Consider the following 17,082-nt stretch of genomic DNA (forward strand, 5'->3'; position numbering starts at 1 on the left):
CATTCTCTCCGACGAGAACATCTTGGCGAAGGAGAGCAAGCTCTCCTTTTCCTCGAGCAAGCTCTCCTTTTCCTCTTCTCTCTCTCCCTCCTATCCTCTAAGGAGGACGAGGAAGAGAAGGAGGAGGTATCGCGATGATCACGCTTGTGACGTTGTTTCATAGTAATACAAGCGAGGAACGAAGTAGGCTCCGCAGGGGCTGACGTTATTACCTCTGCTGACACTTCAGCGGCCGCCGATTGATCTGATGGGATGTCGGCGAGGTCCGGAACTCCTGAGGGTTCCAAAACAGAAGGGACCTGAGGTAAAATTGTGCCTGCGAGGAACTGGTTCCACACCTCCACCGAAGGAGAACCAGGAAGTCCAAGGGCAGGCCATACCGCTCGCACGTTATCTGGAATAGAAGCGGTAATATTATTTCCGATGACGGAAGAAACTATCCCACTGGGAGGGGCAACTTGATTCGCCTGCCCCGAGGGAATAGGTGTTAAGTCAGTGGTGCCGCTCTTCCTTGACTTCCCCCCCGGAGGAAGGAGGCAAGGAAGAGTCTGAAGGAAGAGATCGAGAGGTCGAAGAAGAGGCCCGAGACTCCTTACCTTTCGACGGCGAACCTGGAGGTAACGAATCCTTCTTGGATTTCTTCTTCTTCCTCTTCATGAACTTATCCCACTGCGTAGGCGACCATTCCTTACATACTTGGCAGGGGGAGCCTTCAGCACACCTATGACCTCTGCATGAAGGGCATAGGGAATGAGGATCCACCTCCGATGGTGACATAAATGTGCCACAAGATTTCGGGGGAATCCCGGGACACACACTCATATTAGAGGACATCACATCTATTTAAAGAGTAAAAGAAAAAGTTAATGAAAAAAACACACTTAAAGAAAGGCTAGTCTGCCAGTCAAACAAAAGCAGGAGCAGTGGTGTTACCACTGCGATGGCTAGAATTCGATTGAAGGTACTCTGTAGCTACCGGCTGGCAGTCCCCCACCCACAAGAGGGGAATGATTACCGGCCCGGTCGTTAACGACCTTGTTGAGGTTTTCTGCTGTATTTTCCAGCTCACGCTAGAATATCTCTGCTGTATTTTCCAGCTCACGCTAGAATATCTCCTATAGTAAAGAATGAGGGTTTGTATTTAGTGTAGGAACAAACCTAATTTGAAACTTTGAATCTAAAAGTAAAATTTAATTTCTTTTATTACTATATTTGTACTAAACTGAATGTGTATACTGTACTGGATAAGTACCTTTTCTTTTCTGGACTAGAGGTTAATAAAAACAAATTAACACATACTGGATGGTTCATTCTTAAGAAGAAAATCCATAAAATTTTATTTTTCAAAGGCACTATAATTTCCCACTCTATTTACGTACTGACGTCGAATACAATTTAATATCTAGGTATCCTAAAAGCTTCATAGTAAAACAGTTAAGTTAATTCATGGCATTCGTTCAAGACAATGATTTTGTACTTTGGCAAACATTCTCTAAATTTTATATTTCAAGAAATTGCCAATTAGAATGATAAATAGATGAGAAAGTCAATGTCACTACTTTTATCAGTAAATTTTTATGAAATATCAGAAATATATCACTTTTCCTCTTGTAATAAATTTTCAGCCTGATTTGAAACTGACGTTAGGTGGGACTGTGGTGTAGATGATAGATCATTTTTTTCTATTTGAAAATGTTCCATGTCCTGTATAATCATATTCGGAGAGTCTTCCACTAGGGCATTATCATTATCTGCATCGTTTTTCAAACCATCAGACTGTTCACTAATAACTAACTGCTCCTGCTGCAATGATGTAATCTTAGTATCTATTTCTTCTGCTACATCTGTAGGCAAATTCTCCTCATCTGACATTACATCTTTTTCTGGGAGAATAACTTGGGATGAAACACTTTGAACTGGCTCCTCTGGCATTGTAGAAACATCAATATTGTGAGTGGCTTCTTTTTCTGTTATGGGCAGTTCACTTTGCTCTGTAATGTTTGTGTTACTGACAACTACATCTTGCTCATGAAGATCAGCATTGCTAGGTAGGGTATCATTTTTTGGAAGCAAAGATGCAATTGGCGAGAGGAGTTTCTCAATATCCAATTGCCCAAAATTCTGAAAAGATAAAAGTGAATATAAATGACTAACATTTCTACATTTGTCACTTCAATGAAGAATCATAAAGCAGAATCTCAATATGTAACTACCCAATGTTTCTAAAATGTACAAAAGGAAAATATGAAGCAATTGCTAAATTTGTCACTGAAGTGAAGAATCGCTATTAAATCTTTTGCCTAATAACTAATGTTACATTAATAATTGAAATGTCATTAAATCCTTTCTTACCAACAAATTAACAGCTTCTGCAGTAATGATGACTATTTTGTACAGCAATGCAAGTCAACAAATGCAATAACATCCAGACTAAACAATCTCAAGATTTTGTTGCAATGCCCTCTTACATCAATCCTTCAATCAAGGTTTTTAAATATAAAACTTACCCGCTGGTTATATAAAAGAGCTGAAGTCCCCTGACGCCAGGGCAGAAAATTCAAATCTCGCGCTATCGAAGATACGCCAGGTGTACCAACCGCACCCTAGCGGTAGAACCGGTGGAACCACACACCATCTTCAGTTCTTCTCTCTGCCGCCATAGCTGGCTGACATATCGAAGTTCGCTCTCGTGTTTTACTCTCTTGGGAAGTTGTTTGGTGATGTACAACGTTCTATTTTGAGTTTAAGCTATCGTTGATTATTTTCCCTTGTTTCTTGTCTTGAAATCTTTTTGTTTGAGATTTTCTTTATTGATATTTCCCTTACTTTTTGCTTGTCGGTCTCTCACGTTACCATTCAAAATGGCCGACTCCTCCCCTGCTCAGCGTAGGTGTGTTAGTGAAGGTTGTCGTACTCGACTTCCTAAAGGATCTATTGATCCTCATACTATTTGTGTGAAATGTAGGGGTAAATTTTGTTCATTAGATGATAGGTGTAATGAGTGTCTTTCCTTAACTGATGATGATTTTGTTACTTTCGATCGTTATGTTAGGAGACTAGAGAGAGATAGAGTTAGGCGTAGTTCTTCCCGATCTGTGAATAGAGCCTTACCTAATGTACCTGTTCCTAATCCTATTCCTTCCCCTGTGGTGGTAGATCAGGAACCTACTATGAAAGACATGTTTACTGCTATTTTGACTCATGGTGAGAAAGTTGAGTCCTTAGCAGCCGATAGAAATACAATTTTTTCAGAGTTAAAGGTATTGAAAAACCGTGATCCTGTCGGAACTGTGGAAAGTGTTTCAGTGTCTGATGTTGGTGTACCGAAAAGTCGTGACTCTCTCTGTGTTGTGACAAGTGTTGCTGATGTGTTTAGTGTTGCGGAGGGTGCGTCTGCACGATCTTGTCGTTCACCTAGCCTAAGACCTCTTTCGAGCTCTCGAACCCATGGGAGAAGTAATGTCGAACGGCTTAAGGGAACGAGAAGCGTCATCAATCGTGCAGACGTTCCCTCGAACGTTCCTGTTGCCGTAGCTCAGGTCGTTCACCCTCATCGTAGGAAAGGCGAGGTTCATGCGTTATCCCAGTCTTCCGATGAAGGGTCGGGGAGTGAGATCTGGCGTCGCGCGTTAAGACCGCTTAAACGGACGCATGATGTTTCACAGCGTCGGGAATCGCCTGTGCGGCCAGGATGTAGTTCGTGGGGTTCTCCGGAACGTTTCCGTTCTCCCATCGCTTGCACTACGGCTAAACGTACAGATCACCGTGTTCGTGTGGATATGATTCCTTCCGATTCGGACCTTGTTACTATTCATGCACCCCCCCTTCCTTCGGATTGGCTTTCTTCCCCCGAAATGCGTGGTGACGTTGGTGCGAATATTCCTTTAAGGAGTTCTGTTGATCCGAAATGGTCTGCGCTTGTGTCTATGAAGGAACAACTCTCGTCGTTGATGGATTCTTATCAACCAGGTGTTGGCGTTATGTCGGGGCGTTCGATGTCAGACCAGTTATTGCACAGGCGTTCGATGGTCTCTGGTCTTGACGAGTTATCGCTTAGGCGGTCTCCCATTCATAGTGTTCAACGCCAGGTTGATTTTGATGAGTCGCGTCAGAGAGTTTTGGTTGACCAGTTTTCGCTTTCTGGTCGCAGGGAAGAACATCGGCGTCGACAAGTGGACGAGACGCGTCAACGATTTGAAGTAGTGGATCGTCCGCGTCAACAACTTTTGGACGCTTCGCGTCAAAACATCGATTCGCAGCGTCGACATCCTGACTTCTTTGATCGTTCGCGTCAACAGTCTTTGGACTTTACGCGGCCTCTCGGCGATCTTCGACAGTTACCTTCTGATTTCAAGCGTTCTTCTGTTCAACAGCAGTCGGATTCGAAGCGGTCTAGGCAGTTGTTGGTTGAAGAAGATCGTCTACCCGTCCGTGTTTCGCATCAATCTACTTCTACTTCTCCCCATCAGGTAGACGCAGATGTTGGCCTTGACAGGCAGTCCCATCCAGACTTTGTTCCTTCGGTTCAGGCTGCAGCTGTTGCTGCACTGCCAGAAGACGAGCCTGAGGAGAAGTCGGATGAGGATGATCCTATTGAGGAAGTCTCTGAGAATGAGGAGAAGCATTATCAGCATGCTGTGGATCTTCGCAAGTTTATGCTTATTCTGACTGGAATTTTCCCGGATCAGTTTACCCCTGTGGCCCCTCGTTCTCCGCCTTCTGAATTCATCTTAGGTAAAGCTACCAAGGTTCCAGTTTATACCAAGATGGTTCTTTCTCGATCCTCTAAACGGGCCTTGAAATTAATGGGTTCTTGGTTGGACTCCAAGAAATCTTTTGGCAAGACGGCCTTTGCCTTTCCTCCCGCTAGGTTAGCCTCTAAATCTAGTGTGTGGTACGAGACTGGTGAAGTGTTGGGCTTGAGTTTTCCTTCGTCTGCCCAAGGGGATTTTTCAAGTTTGGTAGATGCTTCTCGTCGTCTTGCCTTAAGGAAAACGAAGATTTGGTGGTCCATTCCAGAGTTTGACCATTTGCTTAAAGGTCTGTTCAGGGCCTTCGAAGTTTTTAATTTCTTGGACTGGGCTCTGGGGGCTTTGAGTAAGAGGGTCTCCGATATGACGGAAACGGACACTAGTGGTTTGGTTCATTTGATGTCCTGCTTGGACAAAGGTGTGAGGGATGGCTCCAACGAGCTTGCTGCCTTGTTTACAGCTGGAATTCTCAAGAAAAGGGCCACGATGTGCTCTTTTCTCTCTGCAGGAGTGTCTCCCTACCAGAAAACGGGCCTTCTTTTCGCACCTTTGTCTAATACCTTATTTCCGCAGGAATTGGTAGGCGAGGTGGCTACTGCCCTCACGCAGAAGGCCACACATGACTTGGTTACTCATTCGACTAGGAAAGTTTTGCCACCGTCATTCTCCTCTCGTAAACCTAAGGAATCCTCTTCTGGGTTTCGACCTCAGTCCTTTCGTGGGAAGTCCTCTGGAAGAGGCTCTTTTAAACCAGAAGGAAGGAAGCCTAGAGGTAGAGGGGGCAAGTCCGGCCGAGGTAAAGTCTGACTGCCCTTTCCTTCAGACAGCAGTGGGTGCCAGGTTGACTCACTTCTGGGAGGCTTGGGAGAGGAATGGAGCGGACCCCTGGTCCGTCCAAGTGTTAAAGGAGGGCTACAAGATCCCCTTCCTGGCCAATCCTCCTTTAGTCACAGATCCAGTGGATCTTTCGCCCAAATACAGAGAGGGACCCAAGAAGCAAGCCATGCTTCTTCAGACGTCTCTTTTATTAGAGAAGCAAGCAATAGAGGAAGTGCAGGATGTTACGTCTCCGGGGTTTTACAACCGCCTTTTTCTAGTACCCAAGAGTTCCGGGGGGTGGAGACCGGTTCTGGACGTAAGTGTGCTAAATGGTTACGTCCAAAATTCGACGTTCACTATGGAGACTCAGAAAACAGTTCTGGCAGCTATGAGGAAGGACGATTGGATGGTCTCTTTAGATCTTCAGGATGCCTATTTCCACCTTCCGATTCATCCCAGCTGCAGACGTTATCTGAGGTTCATGGACGGAAACAAGGTCTTCCAGTTCAGGGCTCTTTGTTTCGGACTCTGCACGGCTCCTCTATTGTTTACCAAGATCATGCTGAACGTGGCAAGCATGCTGCATTCGAGGGGAATCAGGGCCTCTCTGTATCTGGACGATTGGCTGATAAGAGCCTCCTCAGCCGATTGTTGTTTGAAGGACCTCAAGATGACTTTGGATCTCTCCAGAGAACTGGGCCTCCTGGTGAGCTCGGAGAAATCACAACTGACTCCATCCCAGGAGATTCTTTATTTGGGGATGGAGATTCACAGTCGGAGTTTTCGGGCTTTTCCGTCGTCGGTGAGAATCCAGGCAGCCCTCCTAAAAGTCCAAACGTTCCTGAAGAGAGATCTTTGCTCCGTCAGAGATTGGATGAGCCTTCTGGGGATTCTCTCGTCGTTAGAGAAGTTCGTGACTCTGGGGAGGTTGCACTTGCGTCCTCTTCAGTTTCATCTCAATCGCCATTGGAAGAAAGGGGACAGCCTCGACAGGGATTGCATTCCCATCTCGGCTTCCATCAAGTCTCATCTTCAATGGTGGGACAACGAGCCCAGACTGAAAGAAGGCTTGTCTTTACTTCAGAGGAGCCCAGACCTCGTGTTGTGTTCCGACGCCTCCAATTCGGGGTGGGGAGCCACTCTAGAGAAGCAGGAGCTTTCGGGGACTTGGATGGTGGAGCAAACCTCTCTCCACATCAATCAAAAGGAGCTTTTAGCTATTCATCTGGCTCTTATCGGCTTCGAAAAGCAGATCAGGGGCAAAGTGGTCCAAGTCAATGCGGACAGCACGACAGCTCTGGCCTATATTGTGAAGCAAGGCGGGACCCACTCTTGGTCTCTGTACGAGATTGCAAGACTACTTCTCGTTTGGGCGGAGGAGAGGAAGGTGACTCTTTTGACGCGGTTCATCCAGGGGGTCAACAATGTGAGCGCAGACAGACTCAGCAGGAAAGGTCAGGTTCTCTCCACAGAATGGATTCTGCACCCGGACATCTGCAAGAGTCTGTGGCGGTTATGGGGTCGACCTCTCGTGGATCTCTTTGCCACCGCAAAGACCAAACGGCTGGAGTGTTACTGCTCTCCGGTTCCAGATCCCGAAGCTTTGCACATAGACGCCTTTCTGATGAACTGGTCACACATGGAGGTTTATGCTTTCCCTCCGTTCAAGATCCTTTACAAAGTGATTCAGAAGTTCATTTCGCACGAGGAGACCAGAATGACACTGATAGCTCCGTTCTGGCCGTCAAGGAGCTGGTTTCCAGAGGTACTGGAATGGATGGTGGATTTCCCGAGAAGCCTTCCCATGAGACCCGATCTTCTCAGACAACCTCACTTGGCCCGAAATCATCAAAAACCTTCGAGCTCTACGTCTGACTGCCTTCAGACTATCAAAAAACTTGCTAGAGCTAGAGGGTTTTCGAAGAAGGCAGCCAAGGCAATTGCGAGGGCAAGGAGGTCTTCAACCATCAAGGTGTATCAGTCCAAGTGGGAGTTGTTCAGGGAGTGGTGTAGGACTAACGCGATTTCCTCTTCCAGTACCTCGCTTTCCCAAATAGCAGATTTTTTCTTGGACCTTAAAGTTAAGCCTAACTTCTCGTCATCTACTATTATAGGTTACAGGAGTATGTTGGCGACGGTTTTTCGACACAGGAACCTAGACCTTTCTAATAATAAAGATCTACGAGATTTACTTAGGTCTTTTGATACGACCAAGAAGATTCAAACAGCTCCCCTTGCCTGGAATTTGGATGTTGTCCTTAAATTTCTCATGAGTGACAGATTTGAGCCTTTACACTTGGCTTCATTTAAGGACTTAACCTTGAAAACCCTTTTTCTGGTTACCCTTGCCACTGCGAAAAGAGTTAGTGAAGTACACGCTTTAAGCAGGAACATTGGTTTTCGGAATGGGAAAGCCATTTGTTCTTTGCAACTGGGGTTTCTGGCCAAGAATGAAAACCCTTCTCGGCCATGGCCCAAATCCTTCGAGATTTCTAACCTTTCTGATTTGGCTGGCGGTGAATTGGAAAGGGTTCTCTGTCCAGTTAGAGCGCTACGGCTTTATGTGGACAGGACTAAGAATCTGAGATGTAACTCAGACGCTCTGTGGTGTGCAGTCCGGAAACCCTCGATGCCCATGTCTAAGAATGCCTTGTCTTTTTTCGTTAGATTGTTGATTCGAGAAGCTCATGCTCAGTGTGATGAGTCGGATCAGAGGCTCCTCAAAGTCAAGACACATGAAGTCAGAGCGGTAGCGACTTCAGTGGCCTTTAAACAGAACCGTTCTCTGCAAAGTCTGATGGATACAACATTTTGGAGAAGTAAGTCTGTTTTTGCATCCCATTATTTGAGAAATGTTCAGACTCGCTATGAGGACTTTTTTACGTTGGGTCCTTTTATAGCGGCAAATGCGATAGTAGGTGAATGATCTACCACTACGTTCCCTTTTTCCTAATACCCCTTTTCTATCTCTTGGAACTCGTTTGTTATGGTTGTTTGTGGAGATTGGTCGTCAGTCTTCCGCAATCTTTGATTTGGTTAGGTGGTCAATTTGTTCCTTGAGTGCACCCGGAACAAGGGTATTGGTTGAGGTTCTGTCATGTTATAGGTGGTTGTACCGTTTGACAGCTCCTAGAGATTTTCAGCCCGAGTGGATTACTGGATCTGTTAAGGATAGTGGACGAAATGAGGCAGAGTATCATTGCTGTCAGCTTCCTTATCAGGTGAGAACCGCTTAAGTTTATTGTATGTAACCCTTAAGTGAATTTTCTATATGTAGCTGTCTCTGACCCGCCACCAAGGGGTGTCAATCAGCTCTTTTATATAACCAGCGGGTAAGTTTTATATTTAAAAATGATATTTTCATAATAAAATAAATTTTTGAATATACTTACCCGCTGGTTATATAAATTTAACACCCACCCTCCTCCTCTCTAGAGACTACCTATGGTATGGCTATGAGGCATGGAAGAACTGGAGATGGTGTGTGGTTCCACCTGTTCTTCCGCTAGGGTGCGGTTGGTACACATGGCGTATCTTCGATAGCGCGAGATTTGAATTTTCTGCCCTGGCGTCAGGGGACTTCAGTTCTTTTATATAACCAGCGGGTATGTATATTCAAAAATTTATTTTATTATGAAAATATCATTTTGAAATTACTGTATGAAAATAAAGAGGCAATACAGTAGACTGAAACCAATTAATTGAGAATATCTGTACTCATTTGAGTGCTCAAGCTCTTAAAGAAGCTGGAAAAAACTAGTGTAATGTCATAATACATAAAGCCTTAACTCAACTTTACACATTACAGTACATAAAAAAATTAGCAATAATAGAGCTGTTTTTTTTTTCTTTAAATTTTCATCCCAATTAGTAAAGAAAGTATCTCTTTAATGGAGGTAAAATAATTAAATTAGATGAATACATCCATCAACCTCAAAATCAAGATTTTTTTTTTTTTTTTAGTTCCTATTGGACCAACTCTTTATTTGACAAGTTTAAACCCTCTAGCACAGCAGTGAATGCAGTGCAGAGACATCATCTTTCATAACATTTTCATTGTCAATAATGTGTTTGTATAAAGTTATTTAATGCCCACATTTACTAAAAGGTTTTATGTAACGATAAACAGTATTGTCTTGTACAGGATTCTCCGGTCTTCTCGCCAACATATTTATCATGTATGTCCATAGTTTCATAGTACTCTGTAATTACAATTTACAATTCCTTGACCTGAGGTGCTACACTGCTGTGTGTATGCCTTTAAATAGTTCGCTCGCTCAAGCAATAAGCAAGTCTGTACAGTACTCGATTATCTGTCATTCCTTGTTCTCAAAACTGGTGACCTCCCAGATTGGACAGTAAATTTGCAGTTTTGGCCATGCCATTACCTTCAGAAAGCCTTTAACAGAACCATACGACATCTCAGTTTAGGCATTCTGTAAGTTCCTTTCTCAGGTCGTTATCGACGCCACTAACATACTAAATATGGCGTAAATTAAATTAGTATTCTGGCGTCTTCCCAAGTGGTTTGGCCCTGCCATTTACGGCACGAGTTCGACCACTCTGGAAATCACAACACCATTAATGGACTAAACATGGCTCGCCTTGCGTTTTTATAAGAGTCGCAATGATGGACTTGTGTACCCAGTTCATCCCTTGTACCCGAGGTGTCTGGCACGATTGACAACACACAGATCCTCCACAATACCACAATATGCTCGCCAACACGCAGGTCCCCACCATACGACAATATGCTCGCAACAAAGAGAGTATCAGTCGGCCTAAATGTCAGACTCCCGCCGTTCTCACAACAGAGCATGACATCGTGGTTCCTGCAGGTGTATGTCCTCTTCAGGGTGGCAAGGGTAACAGATGAAGGGGCCCAGGCCTACGTCGTCCTGGCGGCCTAACCAGAAGAAGTATTCAACCGAATCACCTCCATAACTGGACATTCATTTGGGATAGGTTCCCCACGATGACCTAAGGAGGAACCTTATTGAAACATACTGTACTCCTTTCCCCATCCTGTGAAGGCCCAGTGAGTCCTCAACCTTGTCAATCAACCCCTGGGGGACAAATCGCCCGTGGACGCTTGGGACAAGCTAGTGGGCCTCCTGATGTTGCCACAGTAGATGCGAGCAAACGTAAGAGGGAAAATCAGCCTGTTACATGAAATATTTCTGCGGCACATTCAACAGGGTCTATGGGCCCAGATCCATTGAAGCAGACAATGCTGAGGGATGTCCTGATGAGCAGGGCCAGAAACTTCACGAGGCCTTGAGGGCCTCAATATACACCACAACGCCTCCAGCAAAAAATCATGGTCGTGGAAAAGACAGACAAGTCGAACGTCAACTCAGTGCATCAGAGGAAGCAGCCACTAGAGTAGCTGCAGAAGTCCAACCCGGCCTGGTGTTTGTTCGAACACTAATTACAAACCCTTTCACTCTTTATTAGGGATTATACTTGAGGCAAAACTGAAAGTAGCCAATAGACTTTTAGCGAGGTGTAACTACCCCAGTGCTAGTTAGCGGAGGAGGGGGTTAGCTGGCTAACCCGCTCACACACGCCTGTGTTTTATCGCTATATTTACTTTTGGCTGGGTGGAGAGTGGACATTTGTCTCTCCACTGCTCAACTTTTTAACTAGCCTTTAGATTTGTTTTCTTTTGTTTTGCTTTTTGTTTTTCGCAGGTGTGAGTGTTGCTGTTCGGAGACGGCCTTTAGTTGCTATGATCCCTTCCTACGAGTTCTGAGTAATTATCTCTTATTCAACCAGTATGTCTCATCCAACCATCAGGACCCTTCAGTCCCTGTAGTGAACCCCCTTTTGATAGATCGCATGGGACTCCTCGCTGAACTCCCGTGCGTGGGATTATTAAGGATCGACTTGCAAGAATCTCCAGCTCGTGAACAGGTGATACAAGGTGAACGAAGAGTTTTTTCCCATGCAAGGACTTGCGCGAACAAGTTGCTTGTGCACCCTTTCAAAGACCGAGGTTACCTACTTGGGGCAGAGAATCTGTAGCTCAGCTACAAGAAGCATGCTCTTCTTCACTTCCCATCCACCTGTTAAGGCTGCTTTGCTTTTTTGACAGTACCTCAGGTTTTTGCAAGATTTTTCACCCTAGTATCAACCTGACCCTACAGGATTGGCTTAATTCTCTTAGACTCTGGGATGACTAGCAGATCCTAACAGACTCTGTGGCTTCCCTTCTTCATCACCGAGATGACAACTCCAGTTTGCCGCGATCTGAGTACTGAGGAAATCTCAAGAAGTAGTCCTTGTTTCCATCTTAGAGACGGGTATGCCAAGGCACGATTATTGTCACCCGCCTGTGTAAAGTTTTTCGTCAGACAACAGGATCCAGAGGTGCAGAAGGTGGCAAGTCTTTCCCTTCAAGAACTGCTCCCAGCTAGCAGTGGTTAAGTCTCATAGATCACCGTTTGACTCTGGTTTGTCTAGTCCGCATCAGACTCTTCCAATCTCTTCAGTGGCAGCAAGATTCCAGATAGTTCAGCACGAGGAATCTCTAGATACTCTAGTCCCTATGGGAACCAAGCAGAATATGGACCTGAGATGGTGTGTGACAACGAGAATCTCTGCCGATGTGTCTATCTCCTTGCACCTTCCCAGGATTTGATGCTCCCCTTTCAGAGGCATCTAAAGAAAGGGGGGGGGACCCTCACGTGACACACTACACAGTCTCCAGGCTCTGGTCAGAATCCAAATGTTAGAATCACATAAATATCCTTTGATGAGGGCAGCCTGCTAGCCCTACAGCAGTTCCTGACATGTCACTCGATGGTATTGCAGAGCAACAACACCATGGTAGAGGCTTATGTAGAACAAACAAGGCAGTATCTTTCTTCGCAGTACCTTTGCCATCTGGCACGGGAATGCTAAGATGGGCAGAAGACCTACTCGGTATCCTTATTACCTCACAAAAGCCCTGACTTTGCGTGGTTCCTGGATAATGGATCTGTTCGCGACGTCCCGGAATTGCAGTCTCCCGCTCTACTGCTCACCAGTCCCAGATCCTCATGCCCTACGGCTGTATGCATTTGTTCCGTAACCGAAATACAAACCACGCTATTTACATAGGGTATTACTTTCGGCGTAGCTGAAATGACGAGCCATTAGATTTTAACGAGGGTTAACTACGCAGCTAGCTACAACCCCCCCCCCCACACACACCGGTGAACTGATTCACTTCGCTTTTGGCTCGTACGACGAAAGGATGTCTCTGTTCCCGTCCTTGCATGACAGCCATTTAATGTTTTGTCTTTACTTAATTACTTACTTTTCTTATACTAATATATATGTAAACATATTTTTCATGTTTATGTATATATTTGAGTATAGAAATTCAGTAAGTTTCCCTTTCAGTGTTCGTGCTGTGTGTGTGTAGCGTACGACATCACCGTGTAGTCGGCCCGGCAGTCAGGCCTCCACGGTGTAATTTCATGGATCGCGATCTCTTCCTTGGTCCTTCGGTTCTTCCTTCGGCTTGCGATCCTCGGACGCCGTGGGGAGTCACCATCGCTGGACTTTATTTTTGTTCTCTCCGCTGTTCCTCCTTCCCTACGGGGAACTTGGATTTCAGCGAAGGAAACATGGGAGTGTAGTTTGACTTCTCTCTCTCCCTCTCGAGGTCGTTCACCCCTTACTACGTACTACGGTAGTACGGGTTGAGTTGCTACGCCGTTCATTTTATCTCAATTATTTTTTTAATGAAATCTAATTGTATTTGTTAACTTTTCAGCTTCTATGTAGAACGCTTCCCTTCGCCCTTCGGGGGTTTTTCGTTCTTACTATTAGTGAACATTCTTAATTGAATTACATAATTATAATTGTTATAATTCTGTTTTTGTTACAGTTCTCCGCCTTTCCCCCTTCCCGTGGGTGTCAGTGGGGTATGAGGGCGCATGCCTGTTGTGTAATTCTTATGTTCTTTTCCCTTGGGGTTCCTCTTCGGAGTTTCCCCGGGGGAATGAATGTTAACTAATGATTATTCTTTTATTTTCACAGTTAACGATCTAGTTTTTTCATTGCCTAATGTGACGACGTAGCAGAGCTGTCTTGTTTGGGCCTGGGGAGTCTGCTGTTGCTGCCTCCTTTCTAGGAATTCATCAGGGGCATGTCCCGGCAGAGGCCGCCTTCTCCTGGAAGTTCTCCCGTGACATCTGACAGCTCTTCAGTTCATCTAGAACTCTCAGGAGGTTCGCCTCCTTGGGTGGGTAACTTCCCTTCCGAGGGAGGTTCCCTTCCCAGGTTTTTTTTTTTTTTTTTTTTTTTCCCTTCTGGGGGGAACTTCTCTTACCTTAATTATTATTTTGTTCCTGGTCCTCCGGCGGTTATGCCCTTGGTGCTGAGCGACCGCTTCTGTAACCTTGCTCAAGGGGCTGAGCGGTTGCAAGTCCGGACCATGGAATTCGTGCGACTATGCTCTTGGTGCTGAGTGGTCGCACCTGCAGCTACGCTCAAGGGGCTGAGCAGCTGCAGGAGCTCCTCTTCGGAGGATTGCTCTTTTAGGTCACTTGCCGACCCATCGGCCCTGAAGAGACTCCTCTTCGGAGGACTCCTTCTGCGGTTGTTGCTGAAGGCTCAGTCCCCTTCGGGGGGCAGCTGAGTCACCGGTCTCTCCTGCGAGTACTCCTCCCCCGGGGGGGAGTTCACCACAGAGACTCCTCTTCGGAGGACTCCTCCTGCTGTTGTTGCTGAATGCTCAGTTCCCTTCGGGGGGCATCTGAGTCCAACGGTCTCTCCTGCAAGTGATTCTTCACCTCGGGGGAGTTCACTAACAGAGACTCCTCTTCGGAGGACTGATGATGGTGCTCCTGTCCAGGGTCGTCTTCATCTTCATTCGACGTTCCTCGCAGAGGATCCTCCTCGACGAGTACCGACCGTTGCAGCTGCCTCTCAATCCCTCGGAATATCGTTCGCGATCTCCGACTCCTGCCAGACCTTCTAGACCTTCCGTTCCTGGATGCAGATGCGTAGTGGGCGCCTACTCATCCCGTCTCCGGCGGGCACCGATCCCTTCGGGGCAAAGGGACTTTACCCACGGTGTGGGTAAGTCTCCTGCGTGTCAGGGTTCGCGCAGTAGCGCTCGCCTGCTGTGGACCAATCTTCTGCTGAATCAATTCTCCAGCGATCACTGCACGCCAGAGCTCACCTGCGACCTTCTGTGCGCCAGCACACATCTGCGCGCCCTTTCCTGATACGTGCCATGGGCTCCAACGGTCTCCTGAACGCCCACGATCGCCTGCGCTCCCCTTCCTGATGTGCGCAAATGCGCGCCAACATTCCCCCTCGCGCCCACGATCTCTGGATCTGGGCGCACACCTGCACGCCCTTTCCTGCTACGCACCATGGGCGCCAACGGTCTCCTGAACACCTGCGATCGCCTGCTCACCAGCGCACATCTGCGCGCCCCTTCCTGATGTGCGCAAACGCGTGCCAACGTTCGCCCTTGCGCCCACAATCTCCGGATCTGGGCGCAGGCAAGGAGATTGTTCCTTCACTGTACGCCCACGCTCGCTTGCTCGCCAACGCACATCTGCACGCCCTTTCCTGATCTGCGCAAATGCGCGCCAACATTCGCCCTCGCGCCCACGATCTCTGGATCTGGGCGCACACCTGCACGCCCTTTCCTGCTACGCGCCATGGGCGCCAACGGTCTCCTGAACGCCTGCGATCGCCTGCTCACCAGCGCACATCTGCATGCCCCTTCCTGACGTGCGCAATGCGCGCCAACGTTCGCCCTCGCGCCCACGATCTACCAGATCTGGGTGCAGGCAAGGAGATTATTCCTTCTCCTCCTCGCCGACGATCTTCTCTAGTCTCTGCGTGCCCGCGCGCCCACGTGAAGTCTCCTGTGCCGCCCACGAGCGTTCGCCCTTGCCCGCAACCTCACCTTTTGGTTCTGCACCCTTGCTGATATCTTCTAGCGCACAGCTGCGCGCCAGCGATCTCCTACGCACCATCGGTCTCCCGACTGCCAGCGCTCATGCGCCTGCGCTCCCACGCGCGAACCAACGATTGTACCATCGCGCGAGCTTCAGGGCGATTTCGACCGCGATTCCCGTCGGGTTTCACGACACGGGCAACCTGGCGAGTTTTTCTGGAGCAAGCACTTCCAGATCATCATCGTCATGATCTTCACCCCGTGAATGCTGAGCATAGCACATTCAAGAGCAGGAAGAATCTTCAAAAAGGTCTGGACAACATTCTTCTCCTTCTTTTCAGGCAGGCCCCATCAAGTGGGGGAGCCTGGTTTAGCTCTCCCTCTCCACCATGCCGTGGAAAGGATACCAGGGAATTTCCTTCTCCGATTGTGACCCGAGGATTTGTTCAAGGAAGCTCCAGGAAGGTCATGGAAACTTAACTCCTCTCGGGCATGAGCTCCTTCGTTTTCCGGCGCCAAGTTTCGAACTTGGGGACAAACTCGATGTTGAAACATTGAGATGCAGTGACCGAGAGGTTCCTCTCGTAAGTCCCAACCGTGGATGTCGGCAAGCTCAGACACTCTTTCATCCTTGGGAAAAGCTTGTTTGAGCCCTAGGACGGGGGAACGGACAGCTGAGAGGTGGAGAAAGTCGAACCACGATTCACTCCTCCAAAGGCGCTTACAGCCAGACCCTGCAAGCCTCCAGCTCCTCAACAATAATGGCCTCGTCAGTCTAGGACATCGGAACCGGCTCCGGCAATTAAGACAAGGTGTCTAAACAGCAGCCCCCTTCTGTCAGGGACAAGGAGGACGGGAGGTCCTCCTGGGGAGGCAATATTCCTAGAGGGAACGGCCGAGGCCGCAAACGCTAGGATTGGCAACCCCCCTGCATGTTCCACAGTGGGGGTATGCCTAAGTTGCGCGATTAGGTAGCAGCAACCCGGGGCCGATTCCTGTACGATCTCCGTGATCAGCCAAGGATATCGCGTCCCGTTCTTAACATCTCTACCTCCACTGACAGCAATCCAGTGTCGCTGAACTCCTATGCCATGGGATCGGCAAAGGGGCTAGCCCTTCGAGCAGAAGTCGAGGCCATGCTCTAAAAGGATGCCCTCCAGAAGGTCGTCGACGGCTCCCCCCTAGCTTCTTCTGTCGACTCTTTCTTGTAAAGAAAGCATCTGAAGGCTGGAGATCCGTCATCGACTTCTCAGCCCAGAACAAGTTTGTCGAACAAACTTCGTTCAGCATGAAACAGCAGAGTCCATCAGACTTGTAGTAAGACCACAAGTCTTCATGTGCACTGGATCGGAAGGACGGGTACTTCCAGATCCCAATCCATCCGTCTTCCAGGAAGTACTTGAGATTCAACCTAGACAACAAGATATACCAGTTCAAGGGGCTGTGTTTCGATGTCTCCACAGCACCGCCAAAGTTCACCAGAAGGTTCACCCTGATATCTTCTTGGCCACACAGGTGCGGCATCCGTCTCCTTCGCTTTCTGGAAGACTGGCTATCCCCGGTAGTCTCGGAATCGACCCTTCTTCGACACCAAGACAAGCT

General features: G+C 47.4%; 1 protein-coding gene across 2 annotated transcripts in view; it reads right to left on the reverse strand.

Annotated features, from left to right (window-relative positions):
* Positions 1–1,288: 1,288 nt before the first annotated feature.
* The window catches only part of Cog8 (conserved oligomeric Golgi complex subunit 8), a 393,508-nt gene continuing 377,714 nt past the window's right edge, over positions 1,289–17,082 (reverse strand). For both annotated transcript variants that reach the window (XM_068360813.1, XM_068360812.1), the window contains one exon: positions 1,289–2,121. In XM_068360813.1, the coding sequence (XP_068216914.1) occupies positions 1,597–2,121 (525 nt within the window). In that variant the 3' untranslated portion in view covers positions 1,289–1,596. The remainder of the gene's footprint in view (positions 2,122–17,082) is intronic.

Source organism: Palaemon carinicauda, chromosome 37 (assembly GCF_036898095.1).
Source record: "Palaemon carinicauda isolate YSFRI2023 chromosome 37, ASM3689809v2, whole genome shotgun sequence".
Classification (NCBI taxonomy): Eukaryota; Metazoa; Arthropoda; class Malacostraca; order Decapoda; family Palaemonidae; genus Palaemon; species Palaemon carinicauda.